We start from the raw sequence: 20,376 nt of genomic DNA on the forward strand, positions 1-20,376 counted from the left end.
GGCGGGATCCTTAGAAGTCGTGTGACCCGGGCTCTGCCTCCCCAAGAATCTTCCCAGCGAGGGGCGGGGCTCGGAGCCTCCCGGTTACTAGGCAACGACCCCTCCGTGACTAAACGATTCCTGAGCAGCCGGCTACTCGGCGCTCGATTAGCCAGACCTGGAGGGCGCGGCGCGGCGCGGCGCTGGCGGGGGGTCCTCGCGCCGGAGGCCTCCCTCAGAGCCGGGCTGAGTCTGAGGGGCTGGGCCCCGGCTCAGGGGCTGAGCCCCCTGGGCTCGCTCCGGCCGGGAGCCCCGCGGGCCCCTGTGTGACCCTGGGCGAGTCGCTTCCCGCCCTGCCAGTCCCGACACGGTCAGCGCGGGTCCGCCAGGCTGCCGAGCCCGAGCCCGAGCCCGAGCCCGAGCCCGGGGCGGGGGGGGGGGGCTGCTGCCGAGCCCGGGGCGCGGGGGGGCTGCTGCCGAGCCCGGGGCGCGGGGGGGGGGGGGCTGCTGCCGAGCCCGGGGCGCGGGGGGGCTGTTGGCTTATCTCGCTGGCGACGGGGTTTAAGCCCAGCCCCGCAGTGCCGCTCTCGGGCCGCGGCAAGAGGGGGCCCGGGGTGCTGGCTCGCCTCAGGAGGAGGTCTGGGGTACGAGCCGCGGGAGGGGGAGCTGTCTACGGGAACAGCCCGGACGCGCGTGAGGACGCGTGTAGCGGTTTCCAGGCGCGGGCCCTGGGGCAGGAAAGCCTTTCCGGGGGGGCTGTGTCGCCATGGCTGGCGTTCGGTAGCGTGGTCCCTCCGGCCGGCGTTTGAGGAGCCGCGAAAGGGCCTAGCAGGGTAGGAGCCGACCGCAAGTCCAACAAACCTCCGTAAGGCTTAAGCAAGTAGAAGTGATGGCTTGTCAGTGCCATGCAAAACTGCAGGTGTCATCAGGCTTTAAACAGAGCTTGGTGCAACTCTTCCTTTCCCTTCCTTGTATTAAAAGGGACCCGAAATGTTGTTTTTTTTTAAACCTAGAATATCTGTAGATTTTTTTCAAATGACAGATTAGTACTGTTACTTACATGGTGATATCACCCATAGATCCCAGTGGGGGCTCCATTGTGCTAGGCGTTATATAAACACATAACAAAAAGATGTTCCAGCCCCCAATAACTTACAGTCCCAAGTAAAAGACAAGCGACAACAGGTGGATACAACAAATAAACAGAACACAAGGTAAGAGTGATAAATGCAGATGAGTACATTTTAAACCAAAGATGAAAATCAGTGCATTTGTCTAGACTTCAGGGTTCTGAGTTTCCCCACGTTTATTACAGTAGCATCCGTTGGTCCCAGTCTGCATTGAGCCCTGTTATGCTGGGCTGGGTGTAAATACAAACGGATTACTGCCCTAAAGGGGCTGAAGCCAGTTATGGCTCCTGTTTTGGCTGTATACGCTTCTAAAATGCTTCATGCACACTATTGGAGCTCTATAGAAATACGTAAGTAATGTTTTGAACTAGATTCTTTGCCCCAGTCTGTGCCTTGCCAGAGTATTTGTGGAGATTTCCAGGACTTCTTTCCATCAGAATTGGTTACTATTTATAAATGTTTTGATAAATATTGTGCAGCATTTCTAATCCTAGATACCAGCGCATAGAGGCTAGGTACACTCAGCAATAGGCAGCGCCAATAAGCTGCTTTTTTTTGTTGCAGGACTCAGGATGGACTTTTTGGCTCTCTTCATAATTTATCTGCTGTTAGTTCTGGCTAGTGTTGTTCTAGTCTGCATCTATTCAGGAAGGAAACAGAGTTTTCCTGCAAGAGGCCTCAGTTGCATAACTCAGGTAAGGAGTCTAACATTGGTCATATTCATATCATGTTATGGTCATGTCTCCCCAGTTTTGAGTATGGGTACAAACTGAGCCTCCGGTTTTCAGCTTTGTGTCTCTGGCTGGCTGGCTGTGTTAGGCACCACGCTTAAATTTCTCAAAAAGAAAAGGAGTACTCGTGGCACCTTAGAACCTTAGAGACTAACAAATTTATCTGAGCATAAGCTTTTGTGAGCTACAGCTCACTTCATCGGATGCTTTCAGTGAATGCATCCAATGAAGTGAGCTGTAGCTCATGAAAGTTTATGCTCAAATAAGTTTGTTAGTCTCTAAGGTGCCACAAGTACTCCTTTTCTTTTTGCGAATACAGACTAACACAGCTGCTACTCTGAAACTTAAATTTCTGAAAAGGGTCATAATTTGTATGGATTTAAGCATGTTTCTTGCAACACCTATGTATATCCCATAATGCTCTGAAAACAGAAAAGAGCCTGCTCCTTATTTGTTTGGGGGGCAATCCTGGCCCATCCTCTGCTGGTTGTGGGCCCGCTCTTAGCAGAACTGGTGTGGTTTTCTTGAGCAATGATGATGTAAGGAGGCCCACTGATAGGTGGCAGAGTCCTGGGGGCGGGGGCAGAAAGAGGCTGGAGATGTGGGGGAAGAACAAGGGAAAATTGTCTGCTAGTGGATCCTCCAGCTGTCTTCTGCATGAAGAGAGTGGGGGGGCACTGGGATAGAGCCTATTCCATATAACCACGTCTGTATTCCTTGGTATGTTGATTTTTTTCGAGGAATTTTGGTAGCAGCTCAATGGTTTTGAGACCTACTATGGACATTTCCATTATGCCGTATGCTGTACCCCTCTAATTAGATGCAAGCCGGGATCAGGAATGAGATACAGTGTCTTTCATCTGTCAGTCATCCTGCACACAGTGATGCACAAAGCTGGTAGCCCAGCTGGTGGTGACAAAAAGTCTAAATGACCTATCTGAAATGAGGTCACTCTACGTGCCATCTGTGAACTGGAATCAGTCTCAGCAGAGACACTGAAATCTGAGTGGGCCATGGAGACTGAATTCCCCCCTCTCTTTGTCTTGGGGTTCCTCTGCTTCAGGGTGAGGCACACTGACTGGGAGGCTTGTGTTACAGCAACTGTGCTGAACCTGCTCAGTAGATAAATGAAAGGTTTCCAGGGTTCTGAACCCACCACAAAATGTAGTTGAAACCAATGTTGTTGCTTCATGGAATAACCATTGTATGGGGTAAGAACAGAACTTGCTGTTCTGTAATATAAAAATTACACTTGGTCAATAGCACTGCAAAATAATTATTCTTAAAAAAAAAAAAAAAAAAAAAAAAACACACACAGCAAGAAACCTGACTTGTCATACATTTACAATATTTGTAGTTCACATGAAAATAATTGAAGGGCTGTTTTAGTTGAGAGAATATAGCAAATGGGTCATACACAACTGCAATTTTAATAAAAAAAAAATACTTCAGAAATGCTACTCAGTATTATGTATGCAATGTTATTTGCTAGAATATGCTAACAAATAAGGAGAATGAAGACCTTTAGCTATATGAGGCATTTTTCTTTAAAAGGGGATTTAAAAAAATCATGAGTGTTGCAAATAAATCAGAACAAGAATAAAAAAAATATTCCTCTCAAATCTGTCTAAATGAAAAGAAATAGCCCAGTACTGTAAGCAGGGAAAGGAGAATGAAAAATCCAAAAAGTCAGTGAAGTAACTAGATACATTTAACATTAGTTACATGATTATGAACAGTTTTTGACTTTTATTATTGTACTTTGCTAGTAAAGGGAGCTGGGCAAATTGTTGATTGTATTTCTTCGTTACTTAAAATGTGTATCGCAGTGCTGTTTATGCAACAAACTAAATATTACAAATACCATTTATGATGTAAAAGAAGTACTCACATTTCACCAAAGAAATAAAATGTTAAAATATCAAAGTTAAACAATTGCAGGGTAACTTTAAAGGGGTTTTTATGTATAAACTGTATCTTTAAAAAAATTGGTTGGTTTCTGACTGTAGACCAAAATGCATAAACCCACCGGTTTGTTGAAGGTGTGACTGGTTGTATTATTTTAAGCACCTCAAATGTAGATTTTGAACAATATAAAATGACTTACTTACACACACCATAGCTGTTTCTAGCTCTCTGGCAGGTCAGCGTCCATCCCACTGTTCTTTTTTTCATGCTGCCAGTATTCATTGGAGCAAAATGGTTGGCGTCTGTATGCAGTTCTTTCCACATTCATATCATCTTGCTTCCATAACACCGAAAGGCAACATTTTTAAGAGCCTTTTTGCTTTGGTTTATCTTGAATGCTGTTTACTTCAATGGTGTGCGGGGGGAGCCCTCTGAAACACACAAGCTTCTTATGCCACCTTAATTTTTACATAAGGGGGGAAATGGGGTGTTTACTTCTGTCTTCTCTTGGATGCAATGATAGAGGATAGTAAACATATTTTCATTCAGTTAATTTAAAGTCAGATTCTGAAAGTTGCACAAGAGGGTTGTTTTTATATCTATTTTCTAATGCCTCTCTAACAGCAGCATATAGCCTCCTGTTTTTTAAAAATTTTCCATGAACTATCTTGTTGTATGAGGCAGACTTGTTAAAAGTGGAATACTTACCAACCCTCCCAAACCTGCCTGACTCGTCTGGCTTGTGATCTTGTCACATCTAAGATAAAAGGCCTTAGTGCAATTTTTTTCCCCCACATATTGCAATTTTGCTTTGCTGCTGCGCTTTTTGCACCATTGGTGGAGAGGTGTGTTGCTATAGAGATAAATCATCTTCTCCCTGGCAGACAGAGACTGCACAGCACTGAGTGTGCTCAGCGTGTCACTGAATGAGAACAGACAGGTTTTTTCCTTAATTGTTTATGGCTGTTTTTGAATTGACAATTAGAAAAACATGAAGCTATCAATCTGTATATTCTCAGCATCACACCTTTCCTGGTCGGTTCTTGACTTTCGTTATAACCCTTTGGTTTCATTCACTCAACTCTATGAAAGTTCTTATTTTGGGCTAAAACTTTCCATGCTTATTCTCAGCCTAAAGGTGCTCTTTCCTTTTAAACAAAACAGAACACCTTTTAAGGTTTTTTTAAATCACAAATAACTCAAACAGCTGATCTTTAAAATTTCCCAGAATTGGTAAGATCTGGGGTGAAAAAACAACTTAGTTAGGTGCTTCTGAACACCCCATCACCATCTTTAGGTGCCTAAATACCTTTAAAAAACTGGCCCTCTGGGCATCAGTTCTCTCCTCTCCTCTCTCTCCCCCCCCCCCCCCCCCCGGTAAAGTGGATATAACAGTATCCACCTCAGAGGAATTAGGAGACTTTAGTGGACTAATGTTTGTAATGTACTTTGAAATCCTCAGATGGAAGGTGCTATAGAAATATCATTTTTGTTTGAATTTTTCACCACAAAGAGGGAAAAGTGATGTGCAATTCAGATTGGTATCTTCATTTGCTCCAGGTATCTTCATTTGTAATCCCAACATGGCTTCAAAGAGCAACACAGAGGGTGCTTCACAGGCTCTTCCACACACGGTACCATACTTCTTTTTTCTTTGACATCCTTTTCCTGAACTGTTTCTGATCATTATTGGTGGCAGCCTCCCACTGGTGCCAACAAAGCTGTGAGAGATTGCTCTTAGAGGTGTTTCTCTCTTGGCCAAGGATGTTTGTCTGGGACTACAAATTCTCTTTAAAGTTAGCTGTGCTGTTCTCTCTCTCCCTTGCTTGCTGTTGAGAGAATGGATATCCAAAAGTATTTAAGCAAATTTTACATAGCATAGCTCCATAGTTCTGAAGGAGTGAACCACATGGATAGATGTTAGTCACGTCACTTAAGGTATTACTGGCAGGTGCTCAGAAACTATGGTGGTAAAGGTGGTATAAGAACATAGAATAGAGCTTTTCTGTCGTTGAGAATTCAGGCTATAGTAACCCACATATTGCTAAGGCTATAAAACTGATAATACAGGTATTCATCCAGATTACTCTTGAACAGCGAAATTTAATTGATAGGCACATCTTTCCCTTAATCCATAGTAATTCCCCCACTTCATGGGTGCACTGATTTTGGGGCACAGATTCAGCAAGATGTATCTGAGTATCTAAATGCCAGGGAGATGGCACACTGACTCAGTTTAAATGGCCCACCTAATGGGATATACAGTATGATTTTAGGTGTGAATTAGTGTTTGCTATCATTAACCGTCCAGTATGCTGCTCTTTTGTTCATAGTGCTGCTTCCTTTCTCTTATGGCTGCCAAATTGGTCAATTTTACTTTAATATTTTGTTTGTTCAGTGCTTTCAAAGCAGTTCATGGGATCAAGGTGAATCTCTGTCAGCACCAAAGTGTTGTCTAAGAATCAGCCTGTTCCTGTGGCACACTTTTGTGCCCATGGGGGTCCATTTTGGTGAGATTTACTTAGAGCACCCCCTCAAAGACATAAAAATATTGGAATTATCGTAAATTTTGGGAACTCCAGCCTTGAGATTTCTCCTTATTTTTAGGTAAAGCTGTGTTATTGTGGTGGGGTTTTTTTATTTAAAAAAAGAAAGAAAGGCAAGACAGCAGTTGGCTAGACTGCGTGCTATCAATAGGGAATCCCAGTTAGAGAAGTTAGTTTGACCATGAGCCCGATAGCAGCTCTTCCTGAGTATGAGAGAGCCTTTGCTGCTGAAATGTCACCTCTGAATGATGCTTATCTTGTATTTAGAGCACTGATTGTGAATTAAGCTGTCTTTTTCCCTTTTCATTACAGAAGTTGCCTGTTTGTTGTCCTGCATTTAGCCTTACAAGTGGCAGTTTATGGTGAATACACTTGGGAAGTATTTGGCTACTGCCAACAGCTAGAGTTCAGTATTCATTACCTTCTGCTGCCGTATTTGTTGTTGGCTGTGAATATGGGGTTCTTCATTCTGTGCTCTGTGACCAACCCTGGTAAGTTCATATTTGTTTTGAATTGTTGCCTTTCTTGGGCAATTGTCATTTCGCTTTTGACCTGGTGCTTTCTCCCACCACCCAAGGTATCGTGTAATTGCCCAGAAATGCTCTGTGTGTCTTGCCTGATTGATAATTCGTTCCATTGGATGGTAGATAAGAAATGGCCCCAACGAACCCCATTTCTTTAATGCTCCAAATAAGAAGTGCTGAAATAAGTGATGAACAGTTTGAAATGTACTCTCTGCACTTGCCCTGAAAAAAACAGCTGTGCATTATTTTTTTTTAAATAACACTTTGCCATAATTAGCTCTTAATAAGGAAGAAAGTGGGCTAATTGCTTTTGGTGTATTTTAGTAACACGCTCCAACGCCAGGAATATTCATGTTCACCACACAGTGTATTTCTGTATAACAAGCAGATATTGTGGTTAAATCAAAGGAGTCGGGAGTCCCAACAGAAGACTGGGTTTTTATTCATGGCTCTGTCACTCACTAATTTACTTGGCAACCTTCCTCAAATCATCTCACTTTTCAGTTTGAGTACTCTATCTGCCAGTCACTGCTATATTGTTAGTTGCTGCTGTTTGTATAGATTGGCTTGGTTAGAGGAGTGAGTGAGCCGGGAAGAGGTGCATACAAAGTCACAGAGTGGTAGAGTGAAGAAAAAGTCCTGGAAGAGTTTTGAAAACCAGGAACGTATTTATTGATCAGGCTTTGGAGATAAAAAGCCAGGGAAGATGATGTATTTGTAGGGCATTCATCTGCTTTCCAGAGCTCTAAAGTCATCATCGCTGTTACTTCATTGGTGAGCAAATTTTATAACGTTTGCTTTGATTTTCCTGTTTTTGGGGGTTTGTCAGGTTAGAAACTTCAGTATTCTGTGAATATATTTCTCTCTGGAAAGATGGTGCAACACCAAAAATGGGCTTCTGTACTATTATTTCCACTCACTACAGTCTTCGTAAGACTGTCGTCCCCTTTATGATTCTGGCAACGCAGACAAATTCAAAGTGCAGGAGCAGCCTCACACAGTGTTAAATATTCAGCACTTCTTGACTGAGAAGTTTGCTGCTGTAGTGTTGTTTCTCTTATAGGTACAATAACACAATCAAATCAGGAGTCCTTTCTAAAGGCTTATGGATACGATGGAGTAATGTTTCAGAAAAGCACCCTGTGTCCTACGTGCAACGTGGAAAAGCCAGCCAGATCTAAACACTGCAGTAAGAGTCTTTATCCTTATGCTTGTCAAGGATATTAAAAAACAATTTACACCAGATTCATTTGCTGCTGATAATTGCAATTCACCTGCATTTAACTTAGTTATCCAGTTTAATTATTGCAAAATTATTACATTATTGCTCATTTTCAGGGAGATGTCAAACCAAGTTTATCAGCAACATATTATGCTGCCTTTAAACTACTCTACTGAGAATATTAGCCTGGAGACCATATCTTGGTTAGTTTCAGGGAATAAATTGCAAAGCAACCTTTTAGCCTAGCTTTGGTATTTTACTTCATACAAAGGAAACTGGCTAGTCAAGTTGGATCCTGATATGGAAAAGCTGTTGAGCATCTGAGGTGAAATTAAAAGCTTTTACCTGCCCAGGCCCAAGCTCAGGATTCTGTGTTTCTCTTGCTCTATTTGATATCCCTATCACTTTAAATGAAGCAGAGAACTGTACCCTCTACCTTCCAAATGATGCTTTAGGTAGCACTAACAGGAGAAACCTAGATCCCTGGGCTCCAGCCTTGGCTGGCAAGTAAAAGAGGAACTGTTTTGTTTTAATCCCTGTTAATATTTAAAAATTATGTTTCTCTTGCTGATTTTGTAATCTGAAACTATCTTATTTGCTTAACCCTGAAAATCCATACACAGTGGTAACAAACGAAAGGAGGATGAAACATTTCATTTACCATTAATGGTAACAAAGGTCTTTGACAAATGTTCCTTGGCTCCTCTCCTATGAGTCTTCTGGCCATAAAAGATTCCTTAAGAAGGAATCAGAAGTCTGGATATAGTCCTACAAACCACACTGTATGCTCCTGTGCACTCTTCTACTAATCAAATGTCATCAGGCACGCACATGGCTATTCTCATATCTTAATGGCAAATGCTGGTCATGTTTCTGTATTTCCTTAGTGGAAAAAAATAAACTAAGCTCCATAAAAAATCTCATTGGTCATTTAAAACCCAAATAATTGTGTTGTCTTGTGTTTAATTTTTGATCAGGTGTATGTAACAACTGTGTACATCGTTTTGATCACCACTGTGTTTGGGTCAACAACTGCATTGGTGCCTTCAATATAAGATATTTTCTTGTTTACCTCTTCACTCTGACTGCCATGGCTGCAAACTTTGCAATCATAACAGCAGCATTTCTAACCAAGGTAGTGCTGCTATCAAATATGATGCTTGGAAGTTACATTGATGATCAGGGACAAGAGCATGCAGTTGAGATTCTCTTTCTTATTCAGGTAAGCTCACTGTAATGTCTGAGTTTTAACCTACTTCTGGGTTTGTAGCCTGAAAAAAGGAGTTGTTTAAGTCTCATCTCTTAAGAATCTTGCAGTAGGTCCAGCAGTTCTGTTGTTTTGTGGGGGGAGCTAGCCATTATAGTGAACCCACTTTTCTGTTCTAATTAGAGGCATAATCATTTCCAAGGAACTTAAAAATATTTTAGAATGGCAGTTTCTTCAGTTTCCAAACCAGTTATATCCAATATAAATTTTTGATCTCTCTAGAAATAGCCTTATAAACATCAGTTACAGTATACACTACTAACATGTTTTAAAGTAGTTCACAACCTTCTTTACTGTTTTGAGATGTCCTTTGCAAGAGATGTTTAACTTTTATTGGCCCAGAGAGGTCTTGGTTTAAGATCTCTGGGTGTGCGCGCACACACGTCCTGACCAGTATTTTTGCTCACACTTAAACAAAGGTGAGGGTTTTTTTAGGTGAGTTTTTGAATCTCTAATTTTTTTCTGGTGGGTCTCGTGCCTCGCTCTGGAAACCTTACCCTGGCATTTTCTTTTCATTTGACACCACCAACTACTGCGATGTTCATACTCTGTTAATGTCACCATACTTCTGGCTGAGAAAGGAAGACTCACCTTTGGAGCCTGCTTAAGCATGGCTGAGTGATAGGGAGCAATCCATCTCTATCTTCCATGCCCTGAGCTAGCCAACAGCTCTGTCAGCCAACTCTCAAATCCCAAGTTAATTTCTCTGTCTAAAATGGAACCCATCACCCTAGAATTCAGATATATTAATTCATCTTCGTGTAGTATCTTCACAACCGCTCTATGTGGGATTTTAATCTGGAAAATGTCTTAACTAACACTGAATGCATCCAATGAAGTGAGCTGTAGCTCACGAAAGCTTATGCTCAAATAAATTTGTTAGTCTCTAAGGTGCCACAAGTACTTCTTTTCTTTTAACTAATACTAAAGCTGTGACCATACATCACCAAAATCCAATAAATTCAAAAGTGAACCAGGTGTCACCATTAAGTTCTTCTATATCGGTATTTTTTTATCTTTATGGTGCAGGTCACCCACACAGTCTTGTGTTCAGTCTGCAAATTCAGAAGCTTGAGTGTCCTTTCATAAACATATTCTGTGAGGAAAATAAGTTCTTGAAAATCTTTGAATTACTAAAGGCTTCATATGGGATTCACCATCTCTGAGCTGGTTATACTGTAGTTAATAGAGTGAAATCAAAATGTTTTAAAATGGGACTTTATACACTATGACTTTAAAATAAGTTACTATTTTATCTGTCTTTGCAGCACCTGTTCCTGACGTTTCCTAGAATTGTCTTCATGCTTGGTTTTGTTATTGTCCTCTCTCTGGTGCTGGGGGCATATTGCTGTTTCACTCTGTACCTGGTTCTGACTAACCAAACATCCAATGAATGGTATAAATCTAGAAGATATGAATGTTCTTGCTGTAAAGCGTTGCAGCCCCATGACAGGCATATTGTTTACAGAAACGTTTATTCTCAAGGAGTTTGGGTCAATTTAAAGGAAATCTTTAAACCTCCTACAAGTTCAGAAAAAAAGAAAAAAACATGAGGAAATAGTTACATATTTTTAAATCTATATTTACTTTTTAAACTTTTCCTGAAGGATTTAACTCCAAGAAGAGCTTTTTGCCAGCACCAAGGACTCTTGAAATGATACTGTGCTTTTCATTAAGTGCTGTAGCTAAAGAGTTATTTTCCTAAATGACTCGATTGTAAAATATATTTTTATAAAGCTGATCATTGTCTGTGGTGTTTGCCAAACTTCTAGAATGAATGTGGTAGTTATTAACAGTGGGGACTAAGGCCATGGCTTGTAGGCCTCTTTAGAAAATAGCTTCTTTGGATGTCGTAGCTCAAAATTTCTTAAAAGGTCTTCTATAAGTACATTATTTGGGTGACAGTATTAAAGCAAATATACTGTACTTGAATTGGCTGACCAACTTCTATGTGTGTTAAGGACTTAGTAAGCATATTCAGCAGGAACGTCCACATCTGATATCTAATGTTTTTGTTGTAACTATGAAAATGAAGTCTTTGAGGAACTGCATGGAAGTGTTTTTTCAAATGAATGTATAAGACCTTGAAATGGCTTCTTAAGGAATCTTAAGGTGAACAGATCATGACTCTCCTAGTCTTAAATCTTACTGTTTGGCTTCATCACACCTATGCAAACATATCCAATATTACACCACACTGTACAGCTCTTTTTGGATTTACACATTATCTAGGTCTTGCTTCCCCGGGAAGGCAGTGGCTTTTGTATGGCTGCATTATGTAATTGTTGAGAGCAGAAATTTAGGCTGGGATCACACTACTACTGTTTCTACCTCATCTTTGAGAGGGCTAAGAAATTATTGTATTCTGTATTTGCTTAGATGCTATCCATGACAATTATTTAATTTTATTTGATTTAATGAACTGGAAATTAATTCTCTTTACACATCACCAGTGTGGGTTTTAGAAGCAATAAGAAGCTGTGAGAATGGTCTCCTTTGGCTTACTAAGCCAAATGTTTCCCTGGCTGTACTTGTGATGGATCTGTAATTTGTAGAAAGTAGAATGTGTCCCTGTAACATTGATAAATTTTCCTAAGAGGGGTGCTGGCTTATCATGGAAGTTCTTTAGAGTGGGGGGGCCATCTTTGTGCATGTACGAGGTACCTAACTCATAACTAGGGCTCCTAGGTGCCACAGCAAAAGAAATACTAAATGGGTGACAGAGCCTTACCTCATGATGAAGAGTGTGCTTGCTAAGACAGTCTTGTGAAAACTATTAATCTCTTCTTGTCAGGAAAAAGTTACATTTGCATGAATGAAAAAGTATAAATGCTGGCTCTGTAATCTGCCTGTAAACATATAGAGTGAAACTACCTTTTTTTTAAGCTACTGCTTTATGGAAAAAACAAAGATGCATCATTTCATCCAGGAAACAAAGTGCTATTTTGGATCTTCCCTTCAATGCTCTTTGCAATGGAAGCGCATGTGTACGTAGGAGGTGACACAGGCTGAGACTTGATGTTTCAGTGCCTCAGTTTGACACTATGCCCTGATTTTCAGAAACTGCTGAGTTTCCATCCTCTGCAAATCAAACCCAATTATAGGTATCTTAAGTTGCACATTGAAAATTACTAGTCACTTTTGAAAACTGTGGAGATAAAATTTAGGTATGGTTGCTTTGCATATGTAAATATAGGACTTTCTTATAGAAAAGTGCATTTTTTTTTTTTTTTTTAATCTTCTGAGTCTTTGAAATTGTGGTTGCTTAGCCACCCTTACTATTGCAGAGTCCCACAATCAGTATGGGATTTGTGTTGTAAAACTTAAACCTGAATTCTGGCAGAGTTGATACATGATATAAGCTGAGTGGATGGGCTTATATTTAATTATTCCTGAATCACTTGTCTTCATCCCAAGCTCACCATGTGTGGCAGTGAAGATGACAGGGGGGAGGTACATTAACCCAGTTTTTCCTTTTTTATCCCTGGAGCCATAATAGGTCAAATTACAGTTGGTCAGAATTGGTGCTTAGTGGTAGGGGGAAGATTGCACTGCCCTTAACTGTGCTAGGGTTATACAAAGGAATCCAGGCCCAACTCTACAAAGTCAACTCCAATGCAGTTGTTGACCCAAACACAGTGGTTTCAATGGAAGTTAGGAGTCTAAATACCATCATGGGTCTGGGCTGTAGGGTCCAGAATGTTAAGCTAATGCTTGTGAGGAGGAATGAATAAAACAGGAGGTGGCCTTCTGAAGCCCTAGTTCTGTTTGAAGCCTCACAGCCCATGAGGGATTGTGCCACACAGACTTCAGGCACTAAGTTGAAGACAAGTACAAATCACCCTCAGTGAGGATTTTTTAAAGTTGTACACTTTTGGGGGGAGGAGGGAGAAGAATGTCCCCTTCTCCTTTCAGAGATTCTTCATGGTGGTTCTAGTGATCAATTCACTAGAGGAGAAATACTAAAACCATAAAGAACTTTAAATATTTTATTTTTTAAAAAATGTATTCTATTTACACTCTGCAAGTAAAAATCTGTATACAGTTAAAAAAGAATCATGTACAGTATGGCTTCATACATGAAAAAGTTAACTCTGAGTAGCCACTTATGGAGCATTGCAAGGATATGATGCATTCTGTCAGATCTCTATATAAAAGGCTATTATCTGAGATAAACCTATATTACTATGCCATATGAGAATTAAAGTAGTGTGGTTGGAAGGCATGAAACCATGGCCTTTCATCAGTGGTAAATTTGCCCAGAAACTCTTCAGTTATTTATTAATCTGATTCTCTCAGAGCAAGACATATCTTCCATTTAAGTTGCAATTTAAATACCAGAACACTACTGTCCAATGGTCTGAGGTAAATGCTTTGCAAAGGATATTCCTTTATTGGAGGCAGCTGTACAAAAAGTTAGGTGTGTGAATTAAGACTGTCAGTCACTTATTGCACCTTAAAGCTAGGCAGAGGTCTTTATGGTACTGGCATTTCCATTTTAAAACAGGAAAATGTATAATGTCCTAGTTTATACCACTTGCAGTTTATAAAGTGTTGCCTTATATATTTTAAGAAGAGTTTCTCTCCTGCTCCCCAAGCACCTGGAACAGCAAGCTTTAGTGCTGATTGAGCCTGGTGCCTGCCCTGGTGAAAAAACACTTGACTAAGGCAGTGGTGGGCAACCTGCGACCTGTCAGGGTAATCCACTGGCAGGCCGCAAAACAGTTTGTTTACATTGACTGTCCGTGGTTTGCTGTTCCTGGCCAATGGGAGCTGTGGGAAGCTGCAGGGACATGCTGCTGCTTCCTGCAGCACCCATTGGCTGGGATTGGCAAATCGCAGCCACTGGGAGCTGTGGCTGGCTGTGTTTGCGGACAGTCAATGTAAACAAACTGTCTCACGGCCTACCAGATGTCCACCACTGCTCTAAGGTCTGCCATTCACTAGATGTTAGCCCCTAGACAATCACTGTCTGAACTTCCACCTCTCCTTCCTGGGAGGCTATCACAAACTCTCCTACGTGCTCCATTATTTCAATATCCTCTGATGCAACCATTGTCACAGTTGCTTCTTCTGTCTCAATGCTACCCTCTGTTGTCAGCACAGCTCCTTCTCCAATAGCCGAAGCCAGTGTCATGGCAACCTGCTCTGTAAGACTTTCTGGTGTTGCTATGGTGATAGTGTCTGCAGTGTCAGTAGTTACTTCAGAGTTTTCTGCCACTGTAACGTTCTGCACAATGATCTGGTGGCCAGAGTTTGCTTGATTTACTATTTGCTGCACAACCTTCATAATGTGACTGTCAACCTAAGTTAAGAAAAAAGTTTATTAATAATCCAGACAATTCCTCTTATTCCGTGTATTGTGCTTACTGCTGCCCAGCTACAACTGTAACTGCAGCCTGGTAGCTTTTTAGTGAGGTAATACAAACAATTAAATAGGTTCAGATGAATTCAAATGTTTGTTGAAGGTATGGCATCTTAGTGAGAGAGATAGCTGGAGTACTTTACATTTCATCTCACTAGAGAACAGCTGGTATTTGAGGAAGAAACAGTTTGTATAATGAAGTCAAGTTTTTTTAAAAAACTGTTTAAAACTAGCATGAGGATGTCACACATCCAGGTTCTCAAATACCAGAGTGATGGCCTCAGTGTAAGAACTTAAAGATGAACCATAATTTGTTACAATGTGTCCAGCAAGAGACTAGCCAGCCTCACTTTAGCTTTGCAGTTCCAACCAGGAAGTTGAACCAAACCTGAACACTGGTTCAGAGAGGCTTTATTGAATGAACTGAATCCAAAAAACCCCTGAACTGGTAACTTGTTCCAAACAGGTTGTGTAATCCAATGCTAAGGGACATCTCTGTAGTCTTTTGGGAGTGCTGAGGAAGGGTATGTCTCTCTGCTCCAACCCGGGGCGGGGGGCAGAGACACTACACTTCCCAGGAAGCCATTGGAAGAGGAGAATGGGAGAGAAGGTTTCAGGTATTGATAGGACTAATCAGGGGAAACTACTACAACTTCCAGAACACCTCGATCGCCTCCTGCTGAGTGCTTGTCCCTCCTATGCAAGTCAGCATAGAAAGGATGTTTTCTGGCCTGAAATTCACTTTGTACATGACATAAGAGCGGCCACACTGGGTCAGACCAAAGATCCATCTAGCCCAGTATCCTGACTTCCAACAGTGGCCAATGCCAGGTGCCCCAGAGGGAATGAACAGAACAGGGAATCAAGTAATTCATTCCCTCTCACTCATTCCCAGCTTCTGTCACCTTAACAGTCAATTATGACTGACAGAGGTCTGGAGGATGTTGTACTAGTGAATGCAAATAACTTGTAAATTTTTCTACAGTGAAATACTTCATTGTATTCTTTTGCTAGGAGTTACAGTGCAAGCATAAGTGTGAGACATTAACCTACAGGAAACGTAGCTGAACTGGTTACTGAACCATCATTTTAGATTCCAATTCAAATGCTAACTCAACCGCAGAGTTAAGAAATACTGATAATTCCAACCAGAATTGAATCAAATTAAACTCCTTCATTCCAACTATGATTTTTTTGGTTTTAGTACACTTGGTGAAATTAAGAGAACAGTAAGTTTCACAAAGATCTTATGGTGTTAATGTGAAGTCCTCACTTATTCAGTATGTACACTGGCTATAAAGCCCAGTCTGCAAAACTACATATTTTGGGGGGGGGGGGAGCTAGCTGGGTTTTGGTATACTTAGTGTGGCTTTCAGGCACTGTATGTTCATCTTAACAGTGGGTAATGGACAACAAGATCCGAAAGGAGCATCATAATTGGCAGCCTACCTCGTGTCTTGTTCCCTCTATTATTTCAGTAGCTTCACTGGTCTCCATTTCTTCAGTAGCAGTCTGGAAAGAGACAAAGCAAAGGATTGCTAAAGAATGCTATAACTTCGCAACTGGAATGTGGGATCCTTCTCAACATTCTTCCTGTTCTCCCTCTGCTGCTATGACCTGTCTTTCTCAAGGAGGCAGCTGTATGTAGTTCCCTCCAGGCCTTATTAACACAAGTTTCTCAGAAGTGATGCAGGGTGCGCCCCTCTTAGAGGCACAGCATCCTTTCGCCATAGCACCCTGTGGACTGATGGACTCCTCTCCCTTATTTATTGCATTACAGGTGAGCAATGCACAGAACTGTGCAGGCATTTAGTTACAGCACAGGTTTCAGTGGAACACAAGCCCTTCTTCCTATCTGCCCTTCCTTATCCACTTGTTACTAGCAGCCTGGGATAGTGGCTTATTACCTCAATGATGTATTCCTGAGTATCTGCCACCACTGAAGAAAATTCTACTAGAACAGTATGAGGATCTTCAGAAATAACTGTTGCCGCTAAGTTGTCAGCTGATTGACTTTCCTCAGAAACCATCACTTCTTCAACCTCTTTCAATGCAAGAAGGCAGCCACCTGAATGATATTTCAGGAATGTCAAGAGAATGTTAGTCTACTATGAAACAAGAGAAACAGGATTTTCACACCCAAAATCAAATGCTAGGTCCCACCTAATGACACTTTTTATGGGCTACTGCTAGGTGGAAGCTAGCAGCAGTTACGTAGTCTCTTTCTCCCTACCCCCACCAAACATTCTGGCCCAAATTTTAGGCTCCAAAGACATGCTACCTTGGAAACTAGAATCCAGCCTCAACAACTAATACAATGGAATTACTAGGACCATACAAGAGTTTGAGTGCTTAAATCAGATTGGACTTCAAAAGTCTTGCCCAATAAGAACAGAGGGGGCGAAAGCAGGTGGTACAGGGTGCTGGTAAGAAGTGGCCGCTGCTGCTGGCCTGTACGCAGCCGACTATAAAGTGCTACTGTGGCAGCGCTTTAACGTCGCTGCCCCTTTTGTCCATTTCCCCCTCCAAATCCGCAGCCCTGCCCCTAGGGACCCTGCAGGCAGGGCCCCCGATGGGGAGTGGGGGAAAGAGACAGTGATATCTAAGGAGGGTACTTTGCCATGGCAGCACTGTGTAGTTGCCCTATTTACCCCCTCCCAGGTCACTGCCAACAGAGGGAAGGGGCAGCTGCCCCAGGGCTGGCCACTGAAACAGGCCTGGGGCTCCCAGCTGCTGCTGCTACCACAAGCAGAGGCCAGAACCCTGGGCCCTTTAAATCGTCACCGGAGTCCTGGGCAGCATGGGCCAGACAGTGTGGATGGGCTGGCTGGGGGAGGCTGACCCCCCCAGCTGGGCCCCTGTACATGTAAATGTTTAATGTTACTTTCACCCCTGAGAATAGATCCCAAGATTCCTTGATATTCCTCATAAGCAGCCAGGCCATTGTACCAGTATACAATTCAGCATATTTATGTTCCTAGCAAAGCTGTAACTATTCTCTAGAAGCATTATATGCCAATGTGATTTTAGAACATATTTAGTATATATAAGAAGAACAAGTAGTGTGACTCAATGGGTGCTGATCCAGTCAGCCACGTAAATATTTGCAAGTGTTCTGAATATTATTATTTGCCCAGCAGACCATAGCAGCTTCAACTAGACACAGCACACCCCTTTATGGCATTTCACAGAAAAAGGTAGTAAGATAATGGGCAATTTCACTTGTCAAGAAACCAAAAACAAAATGTAGAGGTAGATTTCACGTTTAATTTTGCAGAACACAAAATGTAAGCAGCTGTTGGCACCTGGCACTTCTATTGTGTTTTAATCCCTTTGATGTTGGGAGACAGGTGAACTTGCATTAGTTTATGAAGACACCTGTTTCTTCTGGCCTCACCTGAAGCCTTGGAGAATGTAATAATTACAGGATAAAATAGCCAAATCCATATTGTGAGATTCAGAGTGGAAGCTGTGCGGAAGAGAGGATCTCTCCCCTTTCAAATGCTGCATTTACGGATCATGGAAGCTAGAGTTTGAAACACAGATAGCTCAGTGTTTTTGCCTCTGTCAGACTTAACACAATGAATTTGATTTCACTGATTTCCACTTTTAGTTATTGTTGTACTAGATGAATGGACCAGCTGTTACCCATAAACCAGTTCTCTTACTGATCAGGGTTGCTTTTGGGTGGAAGGGTGAATGTAGAAGGGCTTTATTTAGTAGTTTAAAGAATAAATGTTGCACCTTTTGATGCCACTCAACAGCAGGTAAACAATCAACAGCTTATAGGAAAGGTAGCTAGAGCCCATTCAAACAAGACTGGTCTATCAGCCACTGAATTAGCTTAGTGTGACTTGAGCAGGCCTTGCTGTCACATTAATCAGAGAGGTTTACTGTTACATGGAGTCATACAAAATGATCACTAAGATTCAGCCATAGCAGGGCAGGTGGCCCAAATCAAGCCACAAGAGAATCCCACCATAGACAGATGCCTCCCTATCTCACCTTTGGTTTTTAAGTGCCTGTTAAGAGTACCATGCTCTGCGAACCCACGTCCACACTTGTAACATTTGTATGGCTTTTCGCCTGTGTGGTGACGGATGTGACGAACCAACGAGCCCTTCTCCCGAAAGCCCCGGTTGCAGAACTGGCAGGTGTAGGGCTTCTCTTCCAAGTGAGTGCGGAAATGAACCTGCTGGGCATTCTGCAGCATAAAGTGGATACGATGGAAGAGTGACTGATAGGAACAAACCACTTAAACGGCCTCTTACAAGGAGTATTCTAGTTCTGACTTTGGAACAGACACCCCTTTGAGGTTTTCCTCTCTGCCAAGGCAGGAATATGCCTCTGCCACAGGTACGACACATATTATTCTTGAATGAGGAAACAGCTCCCACTATTTCTCTACTGAGAGATGAACTGCAAGGCCATTGTATCTAATAGTAGAGTCCAGGATCCTTTAGTTCTCCTGGAACAGCTGAAGATCGCTAACTAAAATAAAACAGACAAAAACTGCATTCCCTCCACTGCATCAGGAGTCAATTACAGAATGTCTATAAGGAGGCTGACATTGGTCCAGTGTGCTAACCGCAGCCTATACCTAGCACTTCAGAGGTAACTGCATCGTACTGTTTCTGAAGGCAAACTTCATTCCCCAGAGGTGATTAACTTATGCTTGTACATAGCAACTGATCTCTTAACTGTCATATTTGGCAAAGAAAAAGTCAGTTCACATAGCAAGTCATTTTTTTCTAACAAATCTGCTATTTGCCGTACCAATCCCCTGCAGCACAGGCTGTCCATCCAGAACAGGAGGGAATTTTCTCCAAAACTTGTTTGATTCTTACCCCTCACTTTAAGTCCCTCATTCTTGTATCACTGGATCTCAAAACAATTTAAAACTTTTTTTAAAGCGTTTCAGTTCCCTGTTAGACAAAGCCTGTTAACTTTCCACAGAGCATGACTTTGGGGAGCAAAGATCTGCAGATAAGAGTGTTTTGGAAAGAGGCACCTACCTTTGTTTTGTATCTCTTGCCACACTTTGGACAGGAATATGGCCGCTCATCTGAGTGCACCCTCTTGTGTCCCTTCACATGCGCGATGGTCTTGTAGAGCTTGCCACACTCACCACAACGGAAGCGCCGCTCATTGACATGCACTTCTTGGTGCTTTTTCAACAGGTAGCCTTTCATGAACTCCTTACCACACTCCTCGCATTTAAACACTTTGTAACCTAAAGGGAGACGCACCTTAGACCACAAGCAACAGCAGCACAAGGGAATTCTGAAATCGTTACTGCACCAAAGTAATAACGTGGTTATAGCATGTCTGACCAGAAGGACTAGATGGCACAGGGGAGTTAATGTAAGATGATGTGGTGCTTCTCCCCTTCAGAGCCCTGGTTCAAATCAAGATCAGGTTGATAATGGTTCCGTTGGTACTATCTAATGGCTATTTTGTGTCTTACATGAAGCAGATCTGGTCTCAAACCAGTTCCCAGTATTTTTGCCCACATCAGAGATCACCCAGTTCGCACTCGTCAGCAGTATCAGAGCCAAGAAGACTGAAGTCCATCTGTCCCTGCATTTTAATAGCGCTCCCTCCACAGCAAGGCAATGTGCATGCATGTAGCGGGAACACTTGTCCTGCTGCTAACTGTGCCGTACCTTTTATGTGGCTAAAATGAAAGACTTTCTGCAGAAGG

General features: G+C 42.2%; 2 protein-coding genes across 5 annotated transcripts in view; one reads left to right on the plus strand and one right to left on the minus strand.

The window, feature by feature from the left end:
* ZDHHC4 (zDHHC palmitoyltransferase 4) lies at positions 1–11,909 on the plus strand. Of its 2 annotated transcripts, none has more exons than XM_077829366.1 (8): positions 1–349; positions 1,059–1,193; positions 1,674–1,804; positions 5,309–5,382; positions 6,607–6,785; positions 7,882–8,007; positions 9,018–9,262; positions 10,576–11,909. In XM_077829366.1, exons 3-8 carry the CDS (start codon positions 1,682–1,684, stop codon positions 10,858–10,860), a joined length of 1,032 nt encoding a protein of 343 aa, XP_077685492.1. In that variant the 5' UTR covers positions 1–349; positions 1,059–1,193; positions 1,674–1,681; the 3' UTR covers positions 10,861–11,909. The 2 variants fall into 2 exon arrangements, with proteins under 2 accessions (XP_077685492.1, XP_077685493.1); XM_077829367.1 differs by lacking the exon at positions 1–349 and adding an exon at positions 552–812.
* Positions 3,055–20,376, minus strand: part of E4F1 (E4F transcription factor 1) — a 26,010-nt gene continuing 8,688 nt past the window's right edge. For 2 of the 3 annotated variants that reach the window (XM_077829364.1, XM_077829363.1), the window contains exons 10-14: positions 19,688–19,905; positions 18,678–18,876; positions 16,580–16,740; positions 16,122–16,184; positions 13,283–14,612 (exon numbers count right to left, since the gene is read on the minus strand). In XM_077829364.1, coding sequence (XP_077685490.1) covers positions 14,265–14,612; positions 16,122–16,184; positions 16,580–16,740; positions 18,678–18,876; positions 19,688–19,905 — 989 coding nt within the window. In that variant the 3' untranslated portion in view covers positions 13,283–14,264. Of the gene's footprint in view, positions 4,180–13,282; positions 14,613–16,121; positions 16,185–16,579; positions 16,741–18,677; positions 18,877–19,687; positions 19,906–20,376 lie in introns of those variants that run through there. The other variant, XM_077829365.1, reaches the window with a different exon arrangement.

The sequence above is a fragment of the Eretmochelys imbricata genome, chromosome 10 (genome assembly GCF_965152235.1).
Source record: "Eretmochelys imbricata isolate rEreImb1 chromosome 10, rEreImb1.hap1, whole genome shotgun sequence".
In the NCBI taxonomy this organism is placed as follows: Eukaryota; Metazoa; Chordata; order Testudines; family Cheloniidae; genus Eretmochelys; species Eretmochelys imbricata.

Bases quoted from the DNA above. Each gene is read 5' to 3' on its own strand.
- ZDHHC4 (XM_077829366.1), top strand. From the start codon at position 1,682: ATGGACTTTTTGGCTCTCTTCATAATTTATCTGCTGTTAGTTCTGGCT. The intron at 1,805-5,308 runs GTAAGGAGTCTA...CATTTGCTCCAG, and splicing joins GCCTCAGTTGCATAACTCAG to GTATCTTCATTTGTAATCCC. The intron at 9,263-10,575 runs GTAAGCTCACTG...CTGTCTTTGCAG, and splicing joins AGATTCTCTTTCTTATTCAG to CACCTGTTCCTGACGTTTCC.